The sequence below is a fragment of the Periplaneta americana genome, chromosome 3 (genome assembly GCF_040183065.1).
Source record: "Periplaneta americana isolate PAMFEO1 chromosome 3, P.americana_PAMFEO1_priV1, whole genome shotgun sequence".
Classification (NCBI taxonomy): Eukaryota; Metazoa; Arthropoda; class Insecta; order Blattodea; family Blattidae; genus Periplaneta; species Periplaneta americana.
Genome location: NC_091119.1, coordinates 101,998,699 through 102,013,858, shown reverse-complemented (window position 1 = coordinate 102,013,858; position 15,160 = coordinate 101,998,699). Strand labels below are relative to the sequence as shown.

General features: G+C 36.6%; 1 protein-coding gene across 8 annotated transcripts in view; it reads right to left on the bottom strand.

Annotated features, from left to right (window-relative positions):
• Window positions 1-15,160, bottom strand: part of LOC138696340 (DNA polymerase alpha catalytic subunit-like) — a 575,659-nt gene that overhangs the window by 554,723 nt on the left and 5,776 nt on the right. For all 8 annotated transcript variants that reach the window (XM_069821156.1, XM_069821155.1, XM_069821153.1 and 5 more), the window contains exons 4-9: window positions 14,842-15,092; window positions 13,418-13,537; window positions 12,621-12,804; window positions 9,873-11,572; window positions 7,943-8,042; window positions 2,713-2,852 (exon numbers count right to left, since the gene is read on the bottom strand). In XM_069821156.1, coding sequence (XP_069677257.1) covers window positions 12,757-12,804; window positions 13,418-13,537; window positions 14,842-15,092 — 419 coding nt within the window. In that variant the 3' untranslated portion in view covers window positions 2,713-2,852; window positions 7,943-8,042; window positions 9,873-11,572; window positions 12,621-12,756. The remainder of the gene's footprint in view (window positions 1-2,712; window positions 2,853-7,942; window positions 8,043-9,872; window positions 11,573-12,620; window positions 12,805-13,417; window positions 13,538-14,841; window positions 15,093-15,160) is intronic.

Sequence of the window (15,160 nt, the reverse complement as noted above, 5' to 3'; positions counted from 1 at the left end):
TCGTCGTGTGAATGCAAGAATTAGGTAACTCGAAATTTGCGTTTTTAGTTAGCTCTTTTATAGCATAGCAAAAATCGCACAAAATGTAATGCAAGAACTTGGTACCTGATTGAACGATACCAGTAACATCTATTTTCCAATATAACAAATAGGTGAATGAAAACGAGACTTATTCCTTAGTGCAATAAATAAGTAAATAGGCAATGTCACAAAATATGAAAAATCAAGTTACCTAGTTCTTACATTCACACGACGATATTACAGATAGGTTTGGAAATCTCTCTCATTTGGAATTTATTTCATTGCTTGATCCAACCAAATTTCAGTCTTATAAATTAAATTTTCCTAATTCCGCCCTGGATGCGCTGAATGTAAAGTACAGTGCAATGTTTGACATAGTCCGTCTAAAAAATGAACTGACAGTCCTATATTCAATGGAGGAGTTTCGTGGAAAATACCCTCATGAACTGGTAACACATTTAAAATCAAAACAACTCCACACCGCATTTGTCGAATTGTACAAATTGACCCTACTGGTCTTGACCATACCAAGCACATCTGCATCTACTGAGAGGTCATTTTCTGCCCTTAAGCAGATTAAATCATTTCAAAGATCAACTCAAGGGCAAGAAAGATTGAGCAGTCTAGCCTTGATGTCCATGGAGAAGAAAAAAGCTGAAAGAAATCCGAAAATCCCCTACATTCCACAGCGATGTCATTGAGGAGTTTTCTAAAAAGGGACGCAAAATGGAGTTCACCTTCAAGTAAATAAGGTATGATTTATTTAATTACTAATTTATTTTATCATTAGTTTCCGAAGGTTTCCGTTTTCTTACCCTCCTTCTGGCTGCTGCTCTGGTTTGATGTCAGAACTCACTAAAATTATATCAAATATAAAATTATTATCAATATGTTCGAGATATTGTAAGTTGTATACCTATGTAGCATGCAAACATGAAGAGCCTACCCTAATGCAATAGGATCCGCACGCCACTGCTGTAAGTGAGTTATTATGAAATCTGTAAGTTACTGTAATTTTATATAAAATCATTTCCTTGGATTTGCACTTTCCCTCAATTTACACCATGTTTCCCCTGGTCCCTTGAGAAGTGTAAAAGAGAGGTTGTACTATGCAGGATGACTCATGACCCATGCATTAGGAATCAGTTTATAGGTCATTGTGAGAAAAACTGTCACATGAACATACATACGATGATGAATATTTAAGGAACTACAGCTATTCCAATCCTAAGAAAGTAGAAGCAGTTGTGAAGAGAATTAATGGGAATCAATTAAAACTATACAGAAAGATCATGATGAATATTTAATACGATGCGAAACTGCAGTCAGCACCATCTGACAGAAGGGGGTTCAAATAAGATGATCAGCGCCCGACGTAGTGTGTGGTGAACATTAGAACTACGTGTTGGGTAGATTACCCAGAGTTCTTTATTTATCTGTTCGTTCGAGACGAACAGACGATGCTAGAGAAGACAAGATGGCAGCCAGAAACTTGCTAATGAGTGGACATAAAGTGATATTAAATGTGTGCATAGCACTGTATGTTAAACAGTGATGTTTATGGACGTTGTAAAAATAGTGTTGTTGAATGTATTGTAAAGTAATAGTAATATAATAAATTGAACTATGTAAGTAGTTTTTGCAGAATTTCCATTGCGCTGTACACTAAATACCCAAAGAATACAATCCCAATTATCTAACCTTTTGCTTTATTTTCTGTCTCTGTTTGGTTATATTTTAATTGGGTAGTGTAAAAAAGATCATCTCTTTACTCTTCCTGCTGGCTCTGGTAAGAATTTTCAGTGGAAGATGGTGTGAGAAATAAAAATGTAAATGTTTTATTTTAAAGTGGGTTAGTTGAGAATATCGATGAGGGTGGAAGAGAATGAATATTTTCTGCATAGTTTAACATTTTCGTCACCAGGTGCGTTGCTAGATGTAATAATTTTTCCACCGTCCAACAAATGGCAGCAAGATCAGTTTCTACATTAGCACCTCTAGCATGTGTTACGGGAAACTCAGTAAGTTTCGCATCCTATTATATATTCATCCATGGAAAGATTATTAAAAAATACTGTACTGGTATTAAACAGAAACTAAGCAAATTTCAGTTTGAAAGGACATTTTCAAATATTCCTCCTTCCACTTCATGCACTTTGTGGCACAGATGTGAATCACTAGCATAGCATTTCATAGCTCAGTCTAGTTGATAAGCACAGTAGTGTTCACAATATCAGTAACTAATTGTTCTCAAGTCTGTACTTTCGTAAGTGAACTGCTACTACACGAGGAAAGTGAAGGGAGACACCATCATGTTGATAATACATTCATCGCCTGGTCTCTAATGGGACCTCTTCCAATGTAACATCACAAAATGGTTGTTAGGCTACTTATCGACAACTGATGTCACCAGACCTGACCTCTCTGCATTTCACGTTTCAGCAGAATCTCACTCTCCTTAGTCTGGCCACACTATTTATTAAGATGAAAACATGTTACAAGCTTGATTCATAGTACAACATATGGATTTTTACAGTGTTCATATAACATGGTTTGTTCGAATTACCTTGCATATTCAACACTTTTCCAAGTGTCACTTAATTGATGAAAGTATCTCCTACAATCATAGTTTAATTTACGCATTCCAAAATATGTTGTATATCTAAGTCTTAATGAGATGATTGTACATACCTTGTGGCCTATCTTGAAGATTTGATCGTAATCCAGACAGTTTGTATTGATCATGATCGAATCTGTGTCACCATAAATAACTTGAAAATTCATCTTCTCCACGAGGTCCTTCGTGTTCATTAATATTTCTCTGCCTTTTGCTTAAAACGAGAAAAAACAAATGAAAAATAACAAAGCATAAACTTCCTTTCCTTTCTTACAGAACTGTACCTGACTACAAGTATATGGTGTTTTTACAAAGTTTAGGGACACCTTATAATTCTGTTACCTTATAATCCTTATAATAAGGACTGTCGTCCTTATCGAGAATTTATAAGTTTTTCAAACAAAATAAACAGTCTTACATTTTCAGCATTAAAGTTGAAAATGAATGAATAACTAATCGGTGCATAATTCTCAATTGTTGATGGATGATGTAGGATATATTACTCTTTAAATTAGTAAAGATCAACTATTTGTAAAAAATACTTTTCTTTGTGAATGTCCTAGCACTTTCTAAAGTTTTAAGTTTAAAAAAAAATGGGGACATTTTGTTATTGGTTGATTCATCTGTAACTCTTGAATGGAGCTGCGTTCCTTGGGATTACAGTGGTAGGGAGGCGCAGCTGTGCAAACCTCATAACTATTACTGTACTGTCTCTATTCAGCAGTCACAGAAGAACCGACTATTAACAAAAGTCCCCATTTTTTAAAACTTCAAACCTTAGAAAGTGCTAGGACATTCACAAAGAAATTTTTTACAAATATTTGAGCTTTACTAATTTAAAGAGTAATATATCCTACATCATCCAGCAACAGTTGAGAATAGTACACCAATTAATTAGGTTACTCATTCATTTTCAATGTTTGAAATGGGTAGGGCATGTAGCACGTATGGGCGAATCCAGAAATGCATATAGTGTGTTAGTTGGGAGGACGGAGGGAAAAAGACCTTTGGAGAGGCCGAGACGTAGATGGGAAGATAGTATTCAAATGGATTTGGGGGAGGTGGGATATGATGATAGAGACTGGATTAATCTTGCTCAGGACAGGACCAATGGCAGGCTTATGTGAGGGCGGCAATGAACCTCCGGGTTCCTTAAAAGCCAGTAAGTAAGTATTCATTTTCAACTTTAATACTGAAAATGTTGTTGTTTTCTAATGCCAGGCGTTTGACAAAGTCATTTGACCCCTTGCACTCCAATATTTTTCAAATATATTATCATGGTCAGCCAATGAAGCACAGATTTTGAGCTATGCAGGTGTTTGGCCAAACAGTCATGGCCTGTTGCCAATCTAAATGCAGCTACAGACGATTTTCGTGGTAAATCGGGAATTAACTGTGGATTATGATGCAGTAACTTCCATTTTTTCCCTTGAGATTGTGATATCAAATTTTGTTTGTTGAAGTCTAAGTATGTAGATTTAATAAATCTTTTCACAGAGTAGATTTACTAAAATACTGAAAATGTAAGACTATTTATTTTGTTTGAAAAACTTATAAATTCTCGATAAGGACTAACAGTCATCATATAAATACCGAAACTGCACTAAAAATTAGTCTTTGCTATTGTTAATCAACAGTTATAAACATGTTAGTTTCTCTAATAATTTAAGGCCATGACAGCATTTCATAAGAATTATAAGGTGTCCCTAAACTTTCTAGCAACACTGTATTTAAATTAGAATGTTATTGTTGTGACAACTGGTATGTGTGGATAAATTGATGACTGTTTGAATGTAGATCAGATTGCCAAGCATTAACAATTCTCATGCATGTGCAATAATTTTAGACAGTACAAGGTAGAGAGAAACATATGTTCTCATTCACTTTGCTACCAGAATTCTGAATAGTGGTAACACAGAGGCTAAAAGAACTAATGAACTGACCACAATATACCAAGCACACATTAGCAACAAGTCTATTAGTGAATTCTTTAAGAAGGAAAAAATGTTTCTAGAATTTCATTAGGGTATTAGAATGATTGTCAATCCTACACAGTATACGTGTGTGTGTGTGTGTGTGTGCGCGCCTGTGCACACAAGTGAGTGCATGTGTACGTATCAGAAAAAATAAAATCTACTCCCTCTGTCCCATAATAATTGTCCAGTATGCCGAAATGGTATTATAGTAATTACAGACGACGGGGCAAATGAGAAGTGCACGCATGAGGAGAAGCGCTGTAGATCAGTGCACAAGGTTATGCAGAGCAATAACGTGATTTTATCGAGACAAGCAACACACATCACCCAGAAGATTACCGAAAGTGGGTATTGGTTTTCAACTCACCGGTGTGTCACTATATACAAACAATTGTAGCAAAGCAAGCTGGAAATCGTTAGTAGAGCATACTCCTGCAGTGAGTACGTACGTTTGAACAGACATGAACATTCTGGGAACACAACTGGCGGTAGTGAATGACAGGGGTAGCAAGAACCTTACAGACAGTGAACGGGAGGCAGTATAGGAGTTTTTGTTGAAAAACACTATGGCTGACATAGTGAAGAAAGGTGCCATAACAGGTGCGGCCGAGAAATTTCATGTCAGTAAAAGAACAGCACGCTGCATTTGGCAACGGGGGAGGCAATCTTTGGAAAGTGGATTCATGCCCATCACCAAATTAATCCCAGCAATAAATGCAAAATGGCCTCCTGGACCGCGCACAGGGAGAATTCAGGTGTCAGTTCAGCAGGACAATGCGCGTCTGCATATTGCTCCCAATGACCGCACCTGGATGGACGCTGCAGCAGCCAGTGGAATCACTTTAGAACTCGTGTGCCAACCGCCAAACAATCTGAATACGAATGTTTTAGATCTGGGGTACTTCCGGGCAATTCAGTCTCTCCAGCATCAGGCAGCTCCACAAACTATTGAGGAGTTGATCGCCGCCATTGAAACAGCTTTCTCTCAGCTGACACGCGACAAGCTCAACAATGGAGTCCAATCTCACTGAAATAATAAAAGTCAATGACGGGAACAACAACAAGATTCCCCATATGCAAAAGGGGCACCTGGACCACCTCAACATCCTGCCATCTCGCTTGCAGTGTCCTCGAAACATTTACGACGAGGCTACAGTAGCACTGCAGCAATAGGTCTGTGGTTCTAGGCAAGCTGTTAGAATGACAACCTTCCTGGTCTAACAGGCAGTTTTTTCGTCTTTACTCGTAGGAGAATGTTTTTCTTTGTTTCACTTCTTGGTCAATTTGTACTACTCCTGGAGTTAATAAAGTTGCACTCCTAGGAGTATTTATTTTCGGCTCATTGACTAGCCAATTTGTACTGATCCTGGAGCCATAAAGTTGTACAAGTAGTATTCATGTTCTTTTTTTGGCTCAACGATTGGCCAATTTATACAGATCCCGGACTAATAATTTTTTTCTTTTGCTAATTGAGTGACAATTTTGCACTGATTCTAGAGTAATACAGTTATATTACTCATTCATGTGTTTCATTTTGCTCCTATGTTAACGTCAGTGTAAAATTATGGACATCGGACAATTATTATGGGACAAGAAATAAAAGCATACCGGACAATTATTATGGGACAGAGGGAGTATTAAGTTTCCATACTTATATTACGATATTCTACCACAATAATTCTCAATACAAGGAGCTCTTTTCATGCAAAATAAAAATCCAAGCATGTTGAGACATCTGACAATCCTGTATAGAACAGACCCATCCTATGTGCTTTGGAAATGATACAAACTTTGTGAACACTGACTCCCAAGATATATTAAAGATAATTTTACAGAAACCATTATTTAGTGTTAACTGCACATATACCACATACAGTATATCCATATACAGAATGTTTCAAAAGTGATGGTAAAAAATTTAGGGATGCAAAGTAAAAACGAAGAGAAGCAAAAAATTCCAGTAAACATGGATCCACAAATTAACTGTTTATGAGATAATGCCATTTTGTGCTGGTTGGGGCCCGCTGATTACTAAGTACTAATTCTAGCAAAAGCAATGATAATTCAATTTTATTTATCAATCACGAGACAATAAAATTCATAATTTTGGCTTCAACACCATAGAAATCTAATTAAACACACACAAAATAAACTTTTTTGTTTGAACAACAGTAAAGTTTGTAGGTAAACAAGATACAGTACAGTATGAACATGATACTGAATAATTTTACAGCAGGTATTCAAAATACTGACCATGCACTTGAATGCATCTGTCTAGTTTTCTCCGCAAAGATCCAAGAATGTGCTCAAGCAGTTTGACCATTCTTCATTTTCTGGAAGACATCTACAATCCGATGCTGCAATTCTTCAGGTGTGGTGATGTCAATTGTGTAAACAAGGCTTTTTGCATAACCCCACACACAAAAATCCAAAGAATTTAAATCCAGTGATCTAGGTACAGATCCTCAATTGCCCATCCACTGTTTATGATATCGTCTATTTATATATCACCTCACACTTAGAAGGAAGAGTACAAAACATGAATTTTGTATTTAACCATGTCCAGGTGCTCGGTTCACTGGCAGTCCCAAGCAGCAAAAAAAAAGGCATTATCTCGTAAAGGGTTAATTTGCGAACCTATGTTTACTGGAACTTTTTTGCTTCTTTTCGTTTTTACTTCTCATCCTTAATTTTTTAACATTACTTCTGAAATACCCTGTATAATTCTGCAGAAATAAATCAGATCATTTAATTATAAAAGGTAAGGTAATTAAATTTTAATTGCTATAAACATAGCAAATCATTTTGCAGTTCATTTTCAGAAGCACCTGTACATCAGTTCACAGTGAATCTTAATTGCATTTTACACATACTCATCCAACACTGGTAGTCAAATACAATACGAAAAAAATGAGTGAGAAATTTAGGTCGTTTAATCACTGACTATAGTTCTAGTCACATTAACCTAACAAAGTTATTTTCACTGGATGCTTTCATTGCAACATAATATATATTAATGAATTCTCACATCTATTGTTCAATTATGTGATACTAGATGCATGTTTGTAGGGTTGCTGACATCATTCTGTAAGGGTAGTATGCATAAATGGATCTGTGCAAGAAAGACTAGAGACCAACAAATGTAAAGGAAACTTAAACCAAATTTCATATCAAACACTTTTACAAATATCAGTTCAATTCTATAAGAAAAGGTGACATAGAGATTACATTAATGTAAAGAAATAAAGTTATACATTTGGTTCGGCTTAAACTTCGTGAACTGGTTTCTTTCTGCATGTCATCAAGTTAAGGTAAACATGCTACACACCTGTGATTAGTGATGCTAGTGGCTTCACGTAGAATGAGAATCCCAGACAACTGTACATTCTATTGGCAGTCAACTTCAGTGCCATCTGACGAATATTATACTGAAACAGGCAGTTTGAATACCAACTGAGTTTCACAGTATTTCGAAAATAATACAGAATACTGAATTCTATATTTAATATAATAATTTTTAGTAAAAACGTTACTGTCCAGTAGTTGAGAACCCTACTACAAAAAGTTAGAAAATAAAATAGCAAATTGTGATGAAGTCGAAATTAGATTAAACTTTTTTTATTCTTGTTTCTTGCATAAAATGAAGACAGCTGTACAGAAAGTCCCCAGAGATCCTACTCTCGGAGAAATTAATTATCATATGGAGAATTATTTCTCATTTTTGCTGCAAACTTAGTCAAACTCTATAATGGTTCCCCAAATCTCATCAAGCTAATTCAGGCATAGCCACTACTCTTAGTGAAAAGCAGCTCCTTGTTACATACAATATAGAAAATAAAAGTTCATCTTATTTGATTGCATAGTCAATGATTTCATTTATGAATGTCTTTCAAAAAACAGTCCAAGAAGATAAACTACAAGCGGTAATATAATTTGAAACATAACAAAGGAACTGAACTGTTATGAAAATATAAAATGTATACAGTGAAACTTCTCATTTACAGACATCGAAGGGACGTAACAATCTGTCCGCATCTGGGGGGGTGTCCTTTATTGGGAGGGAGGCTCCCCAATCTTACAGCAAATTTATAATATGCATTATGTATCCCTTCACGCTGTAAATGAAATGTATTACTGTAGTTTAATTCTAAATATAATATACTATACTAAATTCTTGCAACTTTGAACTACAGCTGATAAGTCCGAAAAAGAAAAATTCAGTACAGTGCTATACAATTTTATTCTAGGTCAACAACAATTATCCAGTCCATTTTGAATCTTGCGTACACTACTTTTAACACTTGAATATAATTAATTGATTAACTAGCGGACTTACTCATGTTAATTATGTAAGCCGCACAAATCTTACATAATTAACACGAGTAAGTCCGCTAGTTAATCAATTAGTTATACAGTATTGTAATTTACAGTTTTCAACTTAACTTTTACATTCAGGTACCATGTCTCTCGAAACCGAACAAATGACTGAAGTGAAGAGAATAATCCTACTAACCTTATCATGTGTTGAATACAATTTCACGATCGTGGAAACCTGGACCCATCAGACAGGTTAAATTTTATGACTTTGTTTATCCACCCGCTTCCAGCTAACAAGGGTCAGCTAGCTGAACTAGGGATAGCCTACAAGACCCTTATTGTCTTCCTTCATGTTAAGGAATTTCTGTACAGTTCTCAAAACCAAGTTTTCCATTTTTGTAACACATTAGGTCTTGAAATCCAAGTTCTGTCCCCAGTCAGGAGGTAAAGCAAGCTGTAGGACTGTGAAACAGCTGTCCGTGTCCGTGTCTGAGTGTCCGTAAACGAGAGTTAAATTTATCATTATTTCTATATTTTTTCAGTTGGGACATACTACAGTGGACTAAAGTGGACTTTATGTTGTCAGCAAACTGCTGGATACATTAAGAAGATTGATTGATTGATTGATTCAGTTGGGACATAAAAATCTGTCTGTATATGAGGAGTATCCGTATCTTGGGGGTGTCCGTAAGGAGAGGTTTCACTGTAATTGAAAAACATGTGTCAATTTCGTGACACTATATTTTTTTCCTGTAAAAATTTTAATTGGAATTTAGGAGAATTTATAAATCTATAAAAAAAGTCTATCATAACAACTGTGTTAGTATCCAATATTAACAGTATCCAGTAATAATATTATTTTACAGTAATGTAATTCATTATACATTGTGCAAGTTCAGTAAAAATCAGTCACAACAGAATCATGTTCATCAGGTTCTCACCTGCATTTTCAAGTCCGATGAGAGCTCTGGTGCTTTCATCAGCTTCTTGACTTCACGTCTACTCTCAACCAACTTGCGGATTTCTGTTGGAAGGATCCCAGGTTCCAGTCCTGGGCTGGGAAGTTCAACTTGAATTTCATTCTGTAACACATTTCAGTACAGAAAAATGCAGTTCACGTGCATAGTTACCATGCTTTGCCACCAGGGGTCAGTAGTAACAAATATGGCATTCAGTAAATGTGAGCAGTCATTTTGTGTTGAAATATGCAAGAACCTCATCCATTATGATTGTACAGCGATGATTTCGAAAATAATTCCAGAAGTCAGCATCTGTTTTCTACAGTATCAAGAAATGATATGAAAAATTCTGGATTTATATGGACATGTTGGAAAACTGGATGATGCCACAGCTGAATAAAGACAGGGTAATGATTACACCTTTGAACAAGACGGCCGTCCAATTCATTACTGAAAAGGCATGCGAGGATATCTCAATCAAAATTTACCACAAAGATGGATAGAGCACATGGGACAAGATGACACGTTAATTCAGTGACCACCTTGGTCCCCAGATTTAACTGTGTGACTTTCTCTTGCGGAGCTTTGTCTTTGTGCTTCCACTCCCCGCTAATCTTCAAGATCTTCGCAAACGTATCACCACAGCTGTGATTCTCGTAGACATACACATAGGAAGAAATGGATTATCACACAGATATTTGCCATATCTGCAAAAATCGACACATTGAGCATTTGTGAAATATGTAAAAAATAAATAAATAAATAAATAAACTTGGTTAGTTTACCTCTATTTCAGTATAATAAAATTTGGTATCCGTGCTTAGTTATTAGTGGTGAATTTTTGTAATGTTTCATGGACTTCTGAATAACTCTCAAATACTCCAGAAAAAATATTATGCCCACACCTCTCCAACGAACCAATTCGCTATTTTATTGTATTTTATTTTCTATCTTTTTATAGTAGGGTCCTCAACTACAACAGTACTACTGCACAGTAACTATAGTACAATTCAATATTCTTGTATAGCGCAGAAAGGTCATACAACACTTCCAGGCTATCAGGAAGACTTCATTAGAATGAGAATCTTGTAATAACCCTGTAGGACAACATAAATTAAGTGAGGTTAGGACGTAAATTTGCTTGATTACTAGCTGCTGAATAATAATAAAATATGTATCACCTTCGTGACATTTTTCGTAATCAATTCCTGTCAAAAAAATTGAATAATAATGACAAGTTAAGAGCTCTGCCAATGGGGGGAAGGGGAGGAGGCACTTCATAAAAATGGATTGTTCCTCAGAGTGGTACAACTTTATCCTAGTTTTCTCTGTGAGATACACTACACCTCATCCTCATTGCCTTTTGATGCCACTTTTCCCAGACTGATCGTGGTGAAGCAGAAGTTGTATTCCTGGATGATACTGGGATACAGTGAGCAGGATCAGTTTGTCACAGAACCCCTTGCGTGGCTCCAACACGAGACCCCCTGTGTATGCTGGTTTCCTCTTTCCACTCCGTCCTTTCTTTTGAACAGCTAATTCATCCATGTCGAATTCGTCCACCTGCTCCTTGGCTTACTACTTGTCAGGTACGATGAAGTTTTTTTCAGTGAAGGCATGCAGCAGCAGGAATTCATTTCTCTCTGAGCGTCCACCCATCAGTGTTTGTGACATCACATTACCTGCGTATGATTACATCACAAATTAAATTCTCTGCCTCATGCCCAATTAGATAATCAGTTAAGGTACGGTCACACGTCGCTACTTTTGCAGCGCTGCAGTACAAAAAACTGCGCAACTCTTGTACTGTGATATGTGAACAATGATGCAATCCAAAAAGTAGCGGCTGCCAAACTTTTTTTTTAATTGGGGACTTTAATTGAAGTGAATTTATAACAGTAGTAACTATCTCATGCCCCCATGTTTTATGTTGCTACCAATGTACTTCATTAGAACCATGTACCCAGCTTCAAAGCCGAACCTGCTGCCTGCTACCTTTTCATGCTGTGCGCAGCTTAAAAGTAGCGATATATGAACAGGGTTCTCAAGGTTGCAGCTGCAGCATTTTTTATACCAATTTTGTTGAAACTTGTGCAGCAGTTGCAACCAGTGTTGCCACCCAAATGTGTCAACGATACTTTTTATTGTTTGGATATATTTTAATGTGATGAAAATAAATGCTTTGTAACAATTACTAAATGTACAACACAGTCAGAGTATATTTACTGAAGATATAATTCCTTTTTTTTAATTTTCCGTAGCATGGTTTCCAACAGGAGAGTTGCCAACATTGGTTACTTGGTTATCATTTAAGTATAAAGGCGTTTTTTAATAACTTTAAAGTAAAAATAATGCCAATTTCTGAATACTAGTTAGGACAGAAAAGCAAATAATAGGTAAGTAAGGTATCGCATTAGTTTCATAACCCGAAACTTTAATGCGAACATAACCACAAAATGTATATTGAAAAGTCAACATGGAGATGAAAAGCTGCAGCTAGACTGTGGCTGCAAAAGTAGCGCCTTGTGTGTGAACAGACTCGCAACCTCCAGTTGCAACTTTTGCAGTGCTCGGGTTGTGCAGCATGAAATGTAGCCTGCAGCGTGCTACTTTTGGTTTATGTGCCAACATGACACACAACTTTTACAGCTGCAGTACAAAAGTTGCACAGCAAATGTAGCGACGTGCGACCTTACCTTTATGTAGCACACTGATTTGATCTCTACATACCAGCAATGTTTGTAATCTGAAGAGCAAGGGGCATCATGTTGAGCTCACACATGAGTCGGATGATGTAAGCAGCATCCTGCATAGTGCAGGAGATGAGCTGCAGAAGTGACTGTGATGCCCCATACAGACGTTTCACTTAATCAATGGTCACCTCAGCCTGTTCTTCTTCTTTCACGTGCAACACCTGGTTACAAATACATACAGCATCGTACTCAGAACTTTTAAGAGCCTCCATCTATTTCAAACGAAAACTATTTTGCTGTTACATTATTTTCCCATTGCAAACATTTTTTTAGTAGCACATCTTAATATAAAGTCAAATGAGGTAAATTCAGTTTCAATGGATTAATGCTCCAGCAGAAATACATTATAAAAATTTGTAGGATTCAAGAAAATACGGTAATACAAAAAATTACAGAGGTAACCATTTGATGATTCTTGAAGTTGAGAGCCACTGCATTTTTGATTTCAAAAATAGGTTGATTAACCTTTTACTAAAAATTGTTTTGCATCCATCACTCTCAAACTGAGTCTTAGATATTGAATATGAATACCCAATCAATATAGGTAATTTATGAGATCAGTGTAGACAGTATGCCAAAAACCACTTTTCTAGTATGAGGAAAGTTTAAAACTTGCATTACCAAGAAATTTTCGAACACTGTATATTCCGTATAATGAGAAAGCAAAAATTAAGAACATTTACCCCAAATGTAGCATTTCACTTAAGCTATACAGTCTTTACAATTGAAAAGAGTCATTAAACAACTAATTATTGTGTTGGTGAACAGTCTTACATTCTCACAGAGTGCACCCAAATCATAACTCCTGGAGCGGATCAACTCTTTGGCAGATATCTTCACATCACACACAAGACGGCCACACATCACATTCTTCTCCAGGTTGAATGTGCGTCCCTACAAACATGATAAATTATATTTAAAAGAATAAAATTATGATACCATATTCGTGAGTGATGATCCACTCATCTCTGTGCTTTATCAATAGTGCAAGAAAGACAAAATCTCGTTTTCCTTGTTAAATTTAACACAGGAAATGGCTCCAGTACATGAATTTATATATTGACAGAATTAAACATACATCCCGGGGATATAATACAACTCAGAAAACACATGATTAGAATGAGCTCTATCATAGAAATCATGAGTGTATACTTTGTGGGCACCAAATGGTTAATATCAGTTTGATATCAATAATCTGGGGCAGATGATATCACTCAGAAAATACATGAAGAGGATGGACTCTATGACAGAAAGCATATGTGCAGAGGCATGAAAATATCGCAATTCCAATAAAAATAAGAAGCAGGTTCCCCCTCCCCCCCCCACATACATTTCACCACATTTGAAACCTTTTCTGATAATCCTACTTGTCTGTGGTGTAATAATCATGATGAAGATCTGGAACACATTCTTCTATACTGTCCATCCATAAACCACAAAAGAAGTAAATTAAAATCATCAGTACCAGTTGCAGAAGACACAGCCCTCCAGTATATATTGACTACACCCCAACTCTGGCTACTAAAGTCCCGTCGCTCTAATTTCCGGCAGCCAATCGCGTTGCAGGTCAGCTACATTTAAACGTGTGCGTATTGTGATTCGCTGATTCATTTCTTAAGGCTCGATAAATAGTTAATATAATCGCCCGCCATTTTAGCTCTTTAGTTGGCGTTCGCAGAAAGCACACGAAGACGTTATTTGCTGCTCAATTATTTGCTGAATTACATTGCGTTTGATTTATTATCATAGGAGTTACGACATGATAATGTTTAACGGTGCTGCAAATAGATTCCTCGTATGGTAGCTCGGCAACGTAAGAACAAAAATGGCTAATGATAATACCTACCTAGACTTTATAGAGCCTTCACTTTCTAAGACGTAAGCAAAGAGGCAGAGTCACGCCGGAAATAACAGCGTCAGGACTATAGCAACAGGCATCTATAGTGAACACTGATCAAAATATTCATTTCTCGTGAAAAACAACTGAATAGACTACAGTGGACTTTATGTTATCAGCAAACAGCTGGATACATTAAGAAGACTGATTGATTGGATTGATTGATTGAAACCCTTTGAAGCTATTTTATAGTAAAGTAATCTTTAAAATAAATTATTGCTGCATTAGTTTCTTTCCTGTCCCATGTAATAACAGAATAACAGCCAATAGTACAGCAAACGAAACCAATTACTTCACACACCTTCTTGGTCTGTATGTTGGCTCTACGCAGTCTGCCAAGCTTGGACCACTGTGGAATCTTGTTAACATTCATGCGGTGCCAGCCCATAGCCATGAAGTCGTGACCCATGATCAGGTCAGGGTCTAGCTTGGCCAGGAAGAAGCCCGGAAGGGGTTGTTCTGTATCCATCCTCTCCAGCTTTGTGGAGAGGTAGCGTGATGATGCAGCATTGAAGTCAAATGGCCAGGCCATGTGTGATGGTCTCGTGAAGGCTGCAACATCATGCGCAAATGTCACAATAGCAATTAAGTGAAAATTTCAGGTACAGAAAAATAAAATT